Below are 15926 nucleotides of genomic sequence, written 5' to 3'. Positions count from 1 at the left end.
ACAAAAGAAATCTCCTTTTCTTTTGTTCTTGAGCTTTCCCTTATGGATGAACAAGATCTAAGTGTAAGATCTCTCCCTAAGCTTTATACCCAAGGCTTTCTCTTAATCTAATTAATATTATTTGATCTAGTATAATATTAATCTTGTGAAAAATTGAACCAAAATAGTTGGTATTTTAGCTCCTAAAACCGGGTAGAGGAGAAGAGATTTTGGAGTAAATAATCTCTCTAATTTATCATAAAATGTAGAGAGGTAATTATCTTTCTAACACTAGAAATTATGAATGTAATTGAATGAATAATTTTAGAGAAGAAAAACTCTCTAAAATCTAAAGGAAAACCGGTGGGGAGGGGCTTTTAGGGGAGCCAATGCATGCCCATATTTGTCTTCACAAGGTGAGTAGGCTTGCATGGCTACTTTAGCTTTTCATCATTATGTTTTCTATTTAAAATATAAACACAATTTAACCCTAAAACTCCTCTAATATTTCGGCACTTATAGCTAATATGGAGTCCATATTATTTTTGTCAATTGTCAATATGTCACATGTCACATGTCACATAAATTTGTTATGTATTTTTTAACACATTAAAAATCAACGTATTAATTAAAATACGTCACATACAAAAATCGACTTAGTAATTTCATAATTACTAGTGCCAAAATATTTTACCATTTATAAATCACAACGGATTGTATTTATAATAATTCATTCAAATTTAATTGTTACATTAAACAATTTATTTCATCCGAGTAATTATACAATTTGATTACTCAGACCGTATCTCATTTAATCACATTTCAATTCGATACGTAAATTATACTTCCAAAATCGTCCGTCAATTTTCAAGTAATTTAATTAACTCGTAACATTATACGATTAATTAAATAATCAATTAAGAGTATTGCCCTTTAGGTATGACCTAGGGGTCAATCGATCACCACCGTCACACGACAAGAATGTCAAACTCTAGTCACCAATCATTACCGATATATGTTGACCAGTTGACAGTAACAATATTACTTCCCAATTGTATTCATTTTAATGAGACTTAAACATGTGATCATCATGATCAACAGTCGTGATCGCATTATTGTCGGAGGACACATATTCCAACAGCTAGGACTCTCCAAACTATGATCAAGATAAAATAAATAAAACAAAGAAAGAAGTAGACAAACCTCAAGAGGGTAGGAGCCTCCAAAGCTTGCTAGTCTTCCACCATATCATCATTGTCATCATTTTCCTCCATAGAAGTGGACTCATCTCCACTCCCCTCTTCACTTCCTTGCTCACTTACTTCATCATCTTCATTAGCCTCTTCTTCCTCATTATCTACCTCTTCATCAACGCCCTCATCATCAACAACCTCATCATCGACATTCTCATCTTCACCCGGTCTTTCACCCCTAGATGTACTTGGAAAGAAGACTTCCTTATCCGCCCAACTAGGCAAAGGACATGAAGGATCAAGTAGTCCTTGCCTATCTAAATGAAATAGGGGTGGATATTGGGCCAAGTATGCATCTACTCGATCATTATAAGCTTGTTTATGCATCTCTCTCATGAGGAGAGTCATGTAGTCATTGCCCACTTCAACATCTTCGGGCTTGAACTCTTGATATTTGAATGGATAGGGTGGTGTGACAATGGAGGAGGAGGGCACTTCAATCTCGCCCCTTTGTTGACGGATGATGTATTCGGCGCCCTTTGAGAGTGGAAGTAGGTAGTTTGTTCGAAGAGCACTCAAGCGGCATATCTTGGAAGGCAAAGTGAAAGATCTAGCATCATTGGTTAGCCACCCATACTTGGTGTCAAGAGGATTATGCTTGACCCACTTGTACTTGTTAATTGTGGCATCCATGTCAATGAGATGACCCCCTTTGATCGCCACATACTTGTTATCTTTGTTGAAATTTGGTTCAAAGTGCTTGGCCAAGAGAGTAACTAGACCTCCATTTACGATAAAAGTGGTGCCTTCCTTTCCACAATCAACATTGAGCCATCTTCCCACCAAAAGCTTTAGAGCATTGTAAGGCTTGGTGAATTCCCTTCCGACATTTAAGGCCGACTCAAGTAGAACACAATCGAGCTTTGTAAAGTGATTAGTGTCTTTTCTTGCAATAATAGTATTCCCGATGACCTTGTGGCACACTCTAATGCCCGGATGGTGGACTAATAGAGCGCGACAAGCATGAAAGTTCTCAAATTTCTTCCCGGAAATCGCCTCCCAAAGAGGAGCGGGGTCATATTTTTCGGGCATCTTATGATAATAAGGTGTATCACTAAGACCTAATGCTTTACTCAAAACATCAAAGGTGATGCGCCTATTCACATTGGCAAGGCGAAACTCGATGTATGTTCTAGTCTCTACCTTAGTCACTTTCAATGAACTTAAGAATTCCAAGGTAAGGGAGGGGTATGTCAATTCTTTTGTACTAAACAAATTTCCCAACCCCATGGCTTCAAAGAAGGCTTTTGTTTGTTCAAGGACACCCAATTTGTTCAAGGCATCTTCACATATGAATTTGGTGGGTAGAATGGCTTTCTTAGCATACTTGGCAAATGTATCCCTATGGGAGTTAGAAGTGAAAATTACCTCCGGATAGTTTGATAATTGAGCAATTTCCGGAGTTGTTGATGTTGTTGCTTCCAAGGGAGGATTTTGTTGTTGTTGAACTTCCAAGTTTGCATTAGCAACCACCATAGCCATTGAAGTTTTCTTTGCTTGAAGGAATTGTTGCCTTTTTGAGAGTGCCTTTGCCTTGAGTGCCTTTGTTGATCCTTTTGTTCTTGCCATTGATGATTATACCAAGAAAAGATTGAAAATCTTCAATTTCCAATTATACCCAAATCGATTTTAGGATGAAAGGATTTGCCTTTGTATTTCAAAAATCGACTCAAAGGTTGAAGATTTTGGTGCTTGGATTGGTTATTGTTGTAAAAGGAGTGATTATTTGTTGTTGTAAGAAAGTTTGAATTTGATTTTGTTGAATTTGGTTGAGGAAATCTTGTTTTTGGTGATGGAGAGGATGAGGGTTTTGGGTAGTGTTTGAATGTATGAATGAATGAATGAATGTGGGAAGGGGGTATTTAAAACACCCGAAATTTTCAAACTGCAGGGGGAAGACGAGCGGATTCCCTTCGGGACGCTCGGATTCTGCTCAATTTGGCTTCAGGAAATCTCGCCTAAAGACGAGCGTCTTTCAGTGAAGACGAGCGGATTTCTGCAATTCAGGACGAGCGGATTCCCTTAAAGACGAGCGGATTCTGTTACAGCGAATTTTCTTATTCTGCACTGGCAAAAAGACGAGCGTCTTCTTTCAAAGACGAGCGGATTCTTTCAGACGAGCGTCTTCTCAGCTGAGATGCTCGGATTCTCTAACAGACCAAAATTTTCAATTTTGCAGCTCATTTGGACGGACGGATTTATCCACAGACGCTCGGATTCCCATAAGACGAGCGGATTACCCATCAGGATGCTCGGATTCCACCTGGTCTACCCGGATTCAGTTCCATCCATGCACTTGCATATCCCGTGTCATTTTCGTTCTTCAAATCCCGTGTTCTTCATTGTAGGGGCACTACGAAGGCATGAATAGCCTAGGTAATTGCTATCCCCACACTAAGCACTACACATCAATAAAATCATTAGTCCCTCCCTCACTTCTCTCAAAAATGATAAATATCTTGATCAAGGCACAAAAATCCAAAAATGACAAAAAATGCAATGTAAGAATTAAAATGCAAGTTAGGGAGTTAGAAATATTTACAAATGGTGGTTTGGAGAGGACTCCACCAAACTCTCATCCTTAGAAAGATGTCATGGGGGCATGTCCAAGGTGTTGTTGATGTTACTCAACACCTTGAAAAAGTAGTCAAAAGCTTGTTCATTGTCATGATAAAGATCCTCAATAGATCTTTGCACTTGTTGTCCTTCATGTTGGTCTTGATCGATAGCATTACCAATATAGGGATTGAAAATCCCTTCAAACTCATCGTCCCAAAGACCACAAACTTCATCTACTTGGTCACTAAAGATCTCTTGAGTTGATAGAGACAACTCTTCCACTTTCTTGTTTTGGCCAATGAGGCCATCCTCTTCATTTGTCATGGGTGAGCTTTTCAAGCTCTCTTTGTCATAATTCCCTTGCTCTTTGAATGGGTCATCATCAACTTTCTTCTTCCATTGGAATTCCAACTTCTTCCTATCATCCTTCCGGCTATAATGATCAACCATAAAACATGGTTCATGCAAACGGGGAGCTCTCATGGTCTTGTCAAGATTGAAAGTTATGCTCTCATCTCCCACTTCTAGAGTGAGCTCTACATGCTTCACATCTGTCACCGCACCCGCGGTGTGCAAGAAAGGTCTACCTAGAATGATTGGAATATTGGAATCTTCTTCCATGTCAACAATGACAAAGTCCACCGGGATGAAAAATTTCCCAACTCTTACGGGAACATCTTCCCATATCCCTAATGGTGTCTTCGTCGATCTATCGGCCATTTGGAGTGTGATATTGGTGCATTTAAGCTCTTCCATCCCTAACCTTTTACTCACCGAGTACGGTATAACACTCACACTAGCCCCTAGATCACATAAGGCTTTGTTGATCGTGGTGTTGCCAATGGTACACGGTATTGAGAAGCTTCCCTGATCTTTAAGTTTTGGAGGTGAACTCCCTTGAAGGATTGCACTACTCACTTTAGTGAAGGCGATAGTCTTAAGCTTCCGGATTGACTTCTTTTTCGTGAGGATGTTCTTCATGTACTTTGCATAGGCCGGCACGTGATTGATTAATTCCGTGAAAGGAATCGAGACTTCCAAATTCTTCACAATTTCCATAAATTTTCCAAGTTGGTCATCAAATTTGGGCTTGGCTTGATGACTTGGAAAAGGAAGTCTAATCACAATGGGCTCCTTCTCCTTGGCCTTGTCTTCATTTTTCTTTGAAAATTCTTCTTTTGATGGTTCTCCATCCTTGGAGTTTTGCACAACTTCTTCTTTGTCACTAGCTTCCACAACTTCATCCTCAACTTGCTTCTTCGGTGCTTCATACCTCGTACCACTCCTCAAGTGGATGGCACTAACCGTTTCATGTCTTGGGGGATTACTTTGAGGTGGTAATTGCCCCTTTTGTCTTTGTGAGCTTGAAGATGCTAGTTGAGTCAATTGGGTTTCCAACATTTTGGTGTGGGCTAGGATGTTGTTGATGGTGATTTCCTTTGCTTGACTATCCTTTTGCATTTGAGTGAAAAACTCATGTTGATTCTTTTGCATTTGGAGGACCGCTTTTTGAACATCAAAACCTTGGTCATTTTGTTGATTGTATGGAGTTTGATTTTGGTAACCTTGGTTTTGGTTGTAAAAGGGTCTTTGATTTTGGTTTCTCATTGGAGGTGGGGTGTATGTTGGTTGTGGGTTTTGAACATTTTGGCTTTTGTATGAGAGATTTGGGTGGAATTTGGTGTTTTCATTGTAATAGTTGGAATAAGGGGTACCACTCTTGTATGCTTGAAAAGCATTCACTTGTTCATTTGTTCCCCTACATTCACTTTGGTCATGTCCCAAAGTTCCACAATTCTCACATATCCCACTTGGGATTGATGAAGATGCTGTCATGGCATTGACATGATGCTTTGGTGATTTTGAGGCTTCTTCAAGTCTAGCCATAGCTTTTTCAAACTTCAAGTTAATGGTATCAATGTGAGCACTAAGTTGAGCACCCAATTGAGTAATGGAGTCCACTTCATGTTTTCCTCCTCTAGTAGCCTTGCGAGGTCTACTATATTGTGAGTTATGGACCGCCATTTCCTCAATCTTGTTCCAAGTTTGATTATCGTCAACTTCGGTGAACATACCATTTGATCCCATGTTGAGAATGTTTCTTAAGTCTTCATAAAGACCGTTCCAAAATTGTTGAACCAAGAACCATTCGCTAAGTCCATGATGAGGACATGAGCGACAAATTCCCTTGAATCGCTCCTAAGCTTCATACAAGGATTCTTCATCTCTTTGCTTAAAGCCCGTAATTTGAGCTCTTAGCATGTTAGTCTTTTCCGGTGGGTAGAACTTTTTGTAGAAAGCTAGAGCCAATTTCTTCCAAGAATCAATTCCGAGAGTAGCCTTATCAAGGCCTTTCAACCATTGTTTTGCGGTGCCAATTAGAGAAAAAGGAAATAAGACCCATCGAGTTTGGTCTTGAGTTACACCGGTTTGTGAGATCGCATCACAATAGTCAAAAAAAGCCTCCATGTGAGAGTGAGGGTCTTCACTAGGCATCCCCCCAAATTGGCTTCTTTCGACTAATTGGATAAATGCGGATTTGGCAATGAAATTTCCGATTAAGTGTTGTGGTGTGGGAGTACCATTGGGTAGGTTCTCCTCGGTTGGTACGGAATGTGATGAAAATTTAGGCATTATGGGTTGATTTTGCGTTGGATTTTGTGTTGGGTTCTCCTCACCTTCTCTTGCAAAAGGGTTGATGAACTCAATAGTATTTGTTTGAATATCTACAACCTCACCAATACCTCTCAAAGTTCCTCTAGCAAGTCTTCTATTGGTTGTCAAAGTCCTTTCAATTTCGTGATAAAAGGGTAACAAGTTACCTTGTGATCTTCTAGACATGCAAAATATCAAACAACTTGAAAATAATTAGAACAAACATTGAGGAGTTTTACTTCCCCAAGGCAAAGAAAGACACAACTAATAACAATTTAAGAAAATCTAAATCAAGTTAACACCGTCCCCGGCAACGGCGCCATTTTTGGTCGGACTCCAAGGGAGGTTTAGTTTTCGGTACTTGTCGTTAGGAGCACCTAGACCAAAACACAATTTACAACTTCACACACAACTCTACAATTAGTAAAGAGGCAAGTAAAGGTCGGATCCCAAGGGACGGGAATTGAGATGAGATTTTCAATTGCAACTAGCGGTGTCTAGGGGTGTCACAATTTGGGGTTTGAATAGAAGATCACTAAACTAAATAGCAATAAAAGTAAACAAGCAAGATGATTAAAAAGGGATGTAAACAATTGATAAAAGGCACTAGGGTGTTATGGGGTCATAGGGGATTCATGGGAGTTGATCATACAAACATATTCTCAAATTATAAGCAAGCAATTATTGTTGTGATGGATCGAGTTGGTTTATGTCTTATAATCCTAGGAAAGTTTGGGTCCCGGAGCCGAATCGATTAGATTGTACAACACCTACAAGTCGACTTAATCTTCCCTACTCAACTACATGCATGGTCTAATGAGACTCGAGTTGGTTTATGTCTTACAAGTCTCATTGAAAAGATAGGTGATGGGTAAAAAATTCAAGGATTCATAGGCTCGCATTTCATCAAACATAACATGTGCATGAGTTGAGATTCACAACAAGCAAGCAAATAAACTATGAAAACATATTAATTTAAGCATGAATCATTCCCCATGTTGGTTTCCCCTAATTACCCATTAACCCTAGCTAAGGAAACTACTCACTCATTATCATGTTGAACATGCTAGCAAGGTTGTCAATCATACCAACAAAGTGAAACATGATGAATAAATGAAGATAATTAACAATAATTAAAAAGGGATTAAGAGAATTATACCTACTAATGATTCCAATAATAAAGCAAAGAATAATAGAAGTACTTGATGAATGATTGGAAGGTTGTCAATCTCCCAATAATAACCCAAATAATCTTCAATTACCTAAAATAAAGGATGAACAAAAGAGAGATTAAGGAAATGAGATTTGTATTAAGACTTGATTAAAAGTTGATTACAAGATTAAAGAGAGATTTGATTGATATTAACTACACTAAATATTGCTAATAAGAACATGCTAATCTAATTAGACTAATGGGGTATTTATAGTGGGGATTAGGTACATAAATTAGGGTTTACTAAGGGCTTAAATGACGATTAAGTCCTTGAGGAATCGCCGGTCTCGAGGGAGACTCCGGTCTCCTTTTCGCCGGTCCTTGAAAAATATGCGCATCCTTCTTTGAACGAGTAGAAGACGGATTAGCTGTCACACAATCCGAGCGTCCAGGGCACGGGACGGGCGGATTGTGGAGGTTCTGGCCGAGCGGATTGTTGAGGTGGACGGGCGGATTGTGGTGGTTCTGGACGGGCGTCCAGCTGAGGAAGACGCTCGGATTGCATGTGCTGGACGGGCGGATTGTGGGCAATCCGCTCGGATTGTCTGTCAGCTTCTTCCTTTCTTCTTTTCTTCTTTTCTCTTCATAAAATCCTTGAGGATTTCCTCGGAGATGCAAGGATCTTTTCTCATCATTGCCCATCTACTATAGTATGTACAAAGGCCTTCTAGTGTTGTCTTCTCTTTGATGCTTGGTCATTGAATTCAATCAATTTAGCTCTATTTTGCCATGAAAATACAAGGTTTGGACTCCTTTCCTACCAAGGGATCAAAACCTCAAAGAATATGCAAAACAAAGGACTAGAGACAATAAATGACCCAAATATGCACTAAAAAGCATGGTAACAACGCTAATTCGGGGACTAAATATGCTCAAATTATGGTCACATCAATACTCCTGGTCAACACCAAAATATTACCAACTAAACTTCAATTTTTTATCGCATTTTCGAGGTTAATAATCTTCTAAGTGACTAGAGATGCTTGAGGTTGACGACTTCGGTCAAGATGTGCTTGGAGAAAAAATATTATTAAAAGTTATGTTTGACAAACTTTTTTTAAAAATGTGGTGTTTTGTAAATAGTTTATTGTTGTATTTGACATAATCTTAAAGTTATAGTCACACTTTATCCTTTTTTTTAATAAAGTGCATTTTTCTAAAACGATATATAATGAATAATGAATAATGAATAATGTAGGGAGTATTATTTGTCGTTTTAGAATGGTGAATATGGAATAAGAAATTATAGAAAATTGACATTTTATAATTATGTATAATGAATATTCTTTGAAAATAAAAAAAAATATTATTTCCACCAATAAAATAACTAGAAGTACCTTTTTTTCATAATTACGTGTTTTGAAAATTGACGAAAAATGCAAAGTATGAAATAATGTAAAACGACAAATAAAAAAATTCGACATATCCTAAAACGATTAATGAAAAGAACACATGGAGTATATGACTAATATCATTCTTCCATGATTTTTCTATTTATGTGCTTTAACATGTGCCCTCGTAAGTTCATTATAGTACGACTGAAAGCCCGATAAGGGAAATGAAAATACTAGAAAATTTGCATTTATACAACGAAGGGTACTTAACTCGGTATGGTTTGATGACGTCTTCTCATTTTTCTTTGGCAGTATGAACTCTTGACAATCCTTTATTCCAAATTACCATATCTTAAAATAGCATGTGTAAAATTCATCATTCACCATGATTGGATTGAGATAGTTAGCTACATCTACGCAATAAATTGCTGCATTTTATTCTCTTTGGCAATGTAAACTTTGGCTTTCTTGTCACTCCTATAGGAAGAAAACAATCCACATTTTTAACTCATAATTTCAACCTCAAATCAATATAACATTTTTCAAAGAAATGCATGAAAAATCATAACGCAAAAACAAAGTCTTTGTATTAAAATTTCTACTCAAAATCATGGAGAATAAGAGCAAAGGTCAAGTTTTAGTAGTACCATACCCAATGCAAGGGCATGCAATTCCCATGATGAAGTTATCAGAAAACATTGCTAGTCATGGGGTAAAAGTAACCCTTATAATAACAGAACACAACTATAAAGGGATGATGAGTCGATCAATGATTGATTTAAGAGACGGAGAAAAGACGAGTCGGGTTCACCTTGTAACAGTCCCAGACGGGCTCGAGCCCGACGACGACCGAAAAAATCATGCCAAAGTTTATGGGTCTATAGCTAAAGTCATGCCTGGTCATGTCTACGACCTCGTGTCTAAGGCCAAGCAAAACCAAGGAGAAAATGATCATTTTACTTGTATGGTTGTAAGTCCCATATTTGGGTGGGCCCCTAAAATTGCTGATGATATTGGGATTAAGTTAGCTTTATTTTGGACTTCTTCTCCTGGGACCTTGATTTCTACTCTTATGACTGCTGAGCTTGTAAATAACGGATTTATTGATCAACAAGGTATATATCATGTCTAGTATGGTGAAAGAATGGTGTCATTGACAATTTCGTATATATTGGTTTTGAACTTGTGTCATATGTGTTACAATCTGGTGATTTTATGGGTTATGTTAGTTGACATCGATTTTTAACATTAGGATATGATTGATGAGCCAAATTGATTAGCTAGCTTCCTATATTGTGAAGTAAGTTTCGGTCATATGGAATCCAACAACTTTTTTTGTTACGAATCATTTGAGAAAAAAAACAAGTAAACTATTTGTCGAAGACAAAGAAAGTAATATGTATACACATGATTGTGTCTCTTGTTATAGACATTAACATTTGGCACATTAGTATCATTTGTGAAGTTTTATATTGTCTTGTATCATCAATCCATGACACATTGTACGTATGGGTAACTCAAATCGATAATATGTCTATTTTTTCTGACCCACATACATAAGGTAGACAAAGTCGTACCCGAGCTAGACGTTAAAGTAACGTTGTTGTTGAAATGAAATTATGCAGGAATCCCAATTAAAAAAGAGGCAATCAAACTACTATCAGACTTTCCAAATATGGAACCAACAGAGCTCCCATGGTACAACCATCTTGAGGGTACTTTAGGCAAAAATGACATGTTCAACGTAGTTGTTACAAGTGAACAAGTCCTAAAACGAGCTAAATGGGTTTTATGCAACTGGTCTGAAGCACTAATCCCATCATTAGCCCAACTCCGATTCTCGAACCTACTTTCGATTGGCCCATTACTTGGTGACACGCAACATAACGAAACCTTATACCCTGAAGACTCGGCCTGCTTCACTTGGTTGGACCAACAACCTTCAAAATCAGTCATTTATGTGGCTTTTGGTAGTTTCCTTTCATTAACCCAAGCCCAAATAAATGAGCTAGCCCATGGTCTTGAACTCTCGGGTCGTCGATTCTTATGGGCTTTAAGAGCGGATATGTCAAGTAATTCAACGGTCCAGCTCCCGGATGGGTTTGAGGCTAGAATCGCGAATTGTGGAAAACTAGTGGAATGGGCCTCTCAAGAAAAAGTTTTAGCCCACTCTTCTATAGCGTGTTTTGTAACCCATTGTGGTTGGAACTCGACTATAGAGGGTATGAGTTACGGTGTACCTATGTTGTGTTGGCCTTGTTTCGCGGATCAACCTTATACTAGGACTTGTATTTGTGAGGGTTGGAGAATTGGATTAAGCTTGGTTACAGAAGTTAATAAGGGTGTTATTACGGCTAATGATGTTAGGAGTAAGATTGACGAGCTGCTTTCTCGTCAAGATTTGATAGAGAACTCGTTGAAAATTAAGGAAACTATTAAAACCTCGGTTAGTCAAGGAGGGTCTTCTTTTGAAGCTATGCAAAGTTTTATCAAGCAAGCACAATTTTGAAGAAAAGTCTAAGGCTCGTTATTTAAGTTGGATTAGTTTAATTTAATTAACTGTTATTGCTTAGATCAATCCATTTATATGTAATGTAACATACTCCGTAGAAGGGAAGTATAACATTTTGTTTTATAACTCTTTTGCAGTATCATATTTGCTACTTTGTATTAGATTATGTTTACTTTGAAAGATGAGACAATTAGCATCTTAAAGTTAAAAATATGCTTCACTAGTTAATCTCACGTATACCATTATCGTATATTAATTTTGTTACTTAGATGAGCTGACATTTCAATGTAAAGGGAGATTATCCCAACACCATGTATTATGAGATCCATCATCAATTTCAGAATTAGCGAATATATAAAATATAGATTCAATAATTATCCCAACACTATATTGCATTAACAAGGCACAATAGTTGTTTATAGGTCCTCCTCATCCATTAAAGCCAAATTGTAAAATTAGCTGATATGAACGCTTTACAAAATTTATAAGGGTCAACCTCTTGCAAACCTGCATATTCACAGATAAAAATTTTGTAACACAAATCGGATCTATATTTAATTCTAACACACATTTAATGACGTAGTTGCTCATTCATGTACGCATTTTACTTATTCATGAACTTTTTTTCATTATTTTTCCATAGTATGCCCTTTGTCTAGAAACCCAAAAAAACTCTCCCTAATTCTCTCCCTCACAAAAGTACTCAAATCTACAAAATTATTCAACTCGTCAAATTACACACAAGTATGGATGCTAATTTTCGTATCAATCAATTAATAATTCTAATTCTTAATTTTATTAATTATATTATATCAAATTAATGAATTAATTTGCACTAATCAAATTACAAATTAGGGTTTGCTTAAACCGTCGCCGGCGTTGGGTGAGGGACGGCGGCCGACGTTGTAATGATGCTCGATTTGTGGCCCGCTGGCAGTGGACTAGTCGACCAAAATTATTCAATTATTCGATGATATTCAAACTGCAGATAGAAGATCATGAAATTCGAGATATAGCTGCAATTAGTGCAAAAAATGATTATGCAATATGAATTGTGATTGTTGTCGTGATGAAAAAAGTGGGTAGGAAGGTATAGTTAGAATAGACAAGGGAACAAGTACATTGGGATTTGGGAAGAGCCACGACTAGAATTTTTCAATGAATATCAAATCAGTTAACCTTTGTTTAATGAATCTTTATCATAATCCATTTGATAGTTTCTTTGCTCGTTTGATTTTTCATTTTTCGTTTTTTTTTTTTTAACTTTTGTACTTTTCTTTGTTAAATTTACACAAGATCGTCCGGTGGCGGAAGGGAAGTGGCGGTAAGGGTGGTGGATGGTGGCTGTTTGGTAGTGGTGGTTGGATGGTGGTAGTTAGAGTGAAAAGATTAAATGAAGAAAGAGAAAGTGAATGAAAGGAGGGTATTAAAATGAAAATCATAAAAATAAAAGGGGTATTATAGTCATTTATGTCCATAAAAGAGTAAAATCCGTCCATGAATGAGCACCACCCTTTAATGACGTCTACTAGTCTTATCTAATCTATATAAAAGTATAGATTCAAAAATTATCCCAACACGATGTAGTATGAGATCCATCATTAACTTCATAGAGATTAAACAAGACAATGTAAAGGGGGATTATCCCAACACCATGTTTTATGAGATCCATCATCAACTTCAGAATTAGCGGATAACTAAAATATAGATTCAAAAATTATCCAACACTATATTGCATTAACAAGGCACAATAGTTGTTTATAGGTCCCCCTCTTCTATATAAAAGTATAATAGAGGAACCACTATCCATTAAATTTGACACGTGTCACACTACTGTTAACTTTTTTTCCCACCTAACCCGAACCCTAAAGATGCTTACATATATTTATATTATTATCTTCCTTAAAAAAAACTATCCTATCTTTCTCTAAGATTATATTTGCCTAAAATACAAATTCCTTAATGTCATACTCTCATACTCTCCACTTAGTCCTACATCAATTTCTGCAATAAATTCTTTTTTTATTATAGTTGAATTTTTATGTAAGTTTTCGGTATCGATAAGTTGATTTATACAAATATTATTCATGTATCATGTTCAACCTTTTCACAAAGGTGCAAATTTTGTCGACGTATTTGTTCATCATAATTTCCATCGACGAATTTAATTAATATTTTTACATTTTATCATTAAAAGGATAAATGTGAATTCTAAGTTTTAATATGATTTTGCCACTCTACTTCATGCTGATCTTTTAATAAATTCTCTACTTTGTAGTATAATTTCACGCAATTTACTGTAGAGATTTTGATTTGGTGCTCAAGTTTGAGTTCATTGACTATTGTGCACGTCAGTTACGTAGCCTACATTTTTGTTGTTGTTGTTATTATTATTATTATTATTATTATTATTATTATTACTATTATTATTATTATTATTATTATTATTATTATTAATTAATTAATTAATTAATATGGAAACGACTGATTCCATGTGGACAATAACTCTTTAGCTCCTCCCATAATATCGCTGATTTAATGTTTGCGAAAATTCCGTAACCTATAAACTTTTGGTGAAATTGTTCTTTAACATATGATATAAGGTTGACACGTGGCATCTCAGTTTTCTACTAAATAGCCTTTTTATAGATTTGTATAGATTTTAGGATATAAAAAGGATAAATGTGAATTCTAAGTTTTAATATGATTTTGTCACCCTACTTCATGCTGATCATTTAATAAATTCTTTATTTTGTAGTATAATTGCACGCAGTTTACTGTAGAGATTTTGATTTGGTGCTCATGTTTGAGTTCATTGACTATTGTGCATGCCAGTTACATAGCCTACTTTTTGTTAAGTACATATTTCCGGCAACTTTTGTGAATTCTTTTTAAATATTTTGTATTGAATCGGATCGGCAAAAGATATGAAATTTTTACATAAGAGATCTTCAATGTAAAGAAATGGAGATTAATTTTTGGGAGTATGCCTAGCTTAATACCGTCTTAACTTAAGACGTTTTACAACCTTCTTTCAGTTCCCCTCTATTATAATTTATTGTGAGAGTCGTCTTAAGTTAAGACGGTCTTAAATACTAGAATAGTGTTAATGATTAATATTGTTCATAAAGTTTTTGATTTTTTAATACCAACTTTCATTTTATTAAAAAAATGATATAGATGTATGATTAAGTTGGTATAGTCATTTTCATATATGGGTAAAAGATTGATGATTATGCACACTTGACTTTTTTATACTGGTCTTCCTAGTCCTTCTTTTATTTCCTGGAAGTCTGGAACATCGGATTTAATAATATATCCTTAAAATATTTGTTCGCATCCTACATTTATAATCTTGGGTTTAATTTGATTTTGGAAGCGCATGTATATACTTACTAGTTTTATGAGGCTATCTTAAATTCGCAGGCTAAAATTGCATATGGGGGAGCATTCCAGTGATCCTTCAATTTGTGTTACCACTCCGTCTCAATTATATGTTTACCTTTGATTAAAATACCACTCAAATACTTTAAAAAAAAAGTAAATAAATAATTGATATGGAGTATATATAATTCTTTTGGTCAATCCATTGAGGCAAGGAATATAATATAACATTCTCTTTTTATAGGTCAATCCTGCATGTCAATCAGTTTATGGTTAACGCAGTGAAGCAATAAGTTAATTTTAATCTAATGTAGATCATTTACGTAAAATGTTATATACTCTTATTACTATAATGATATCAAAATAAAATTATAAAACCTTATCTATACATGCCCGTGCAATTTTGCACGGGTTCTAAACTAGTTATCTATATATAAGATGGTCTTATGCGAGAATGTAGGACTATCTAATATAAGGACTTATATTATTTGCTTTACACGAAAACATGAAGTCCATGAAATTAAAATTCATATGAGTTTATAATTTATCTGATTATAGAATTATTGTTTCGCTAGATATATGAGAACTCCCATTCATGTAAAAACTCCACTTATCTAAGGGGTTAAGGGTAGATAAGTGACTTAGGTGTCATTTGGTTGCCCTAATAAAAGTGGTGAATTGAAATTCACATGAATTGAAAATTCACATGAATTGAAAACATAGAGGTTGTTTATTTGCCCAAAATCATATAAATTGCATTTTCTTAGCAGTTTTCAATTCCTCACAATGGAGGAGTTTAATCACCTAATCCCATTTAGGTAATTGAAAACCCCCGCATGAATCCAACTCCTGAATGCCAACCAACCAAGTTTTGGATATTTCACGTGAATTGACCGCAAACTCTTTGTTTTTTATCTTTCTTTAATTTTTTGAAGTCAAAAATTAAAAAATTTAAAATTAACTGAATTTATATGTATTGTTTTTTATCTATAATGTAATTTTATAGTTTAATGTTTAAGTGAACAAACTCAAAAACT

General features: G+C 35.8%; 1 protein-coding gene and 1 non-coding gene across 2 annotated transcripts; both read left to right on the top strand.

Moving 5' to 3' along the window:
- Window positions 1-5946: 5946 nt before the first annotated feature.
- On the top strand, window positions 5947-6053 carry LOC141654178 (small nucleolar RNA R71). Its single transcript, XR_012547744.1, has one exon. It is a non-coding gene; the product is annotated as a small nucleolar RNA R71 (small nucleolar RNA).
- A 3452-nt stretch (window positions 6054-9505) lies between these two features.
- On the top strand, window positions 9506-11733 carry LOC141652151 (UDP-glycosyltransferase 83A1-like). Its single transcript, XM_074459774.1, has 2 exons — window positions 9506-10108; window positions 10619-11733. The coding sequence occupies exons 1-2, from the start codon at window positions 9604-9606 to the stop codon at window positions 11500-11502; spliced, it is 1389 nt and encodes a 462-aa protein (XP_074315875.1). The 5' UTR covers window positions 9506-9603; the 3' UTR covers window positions 11503-11733.
- Window positions 11734-15926: the final 4193 nt, after the last annotated feature.

Source organism: Silene latifolia, chromosome 4, assembly GCF_048544455.1.
Source record: "Silene latifolia isolate original U9 population chromosome 4, ASM4854445v1, whole genome shotgun sequence".
Taxonomy (NCBI): Eukaryota; Viridiplantae; Streptophyta; class Magnoliopsida; order Caryophyllales; family Caryophyllaceae; genus Silene; species Silene latifolia.
This window is presented reverse-complemented; position numbering and strand designations above follow the sequence as displayed.

Excerpts from the sequence above, each read along its gene's own strand:
- LOC141652151 (XM_074459774.1), top strand. The coding sequence starts at position 9,604 with ATGGAGAATAAGAGCAAAGGTCAAGTTTTAGTAGTACCATACCCAATG. Across the intron at positions 10,109-10,618 it reads CGGATTTATTGATCAACAAG|GAATCCCAATTAAAAAAGAG; the intron begins GTATATATCATG and ends GAAATTATGCAG.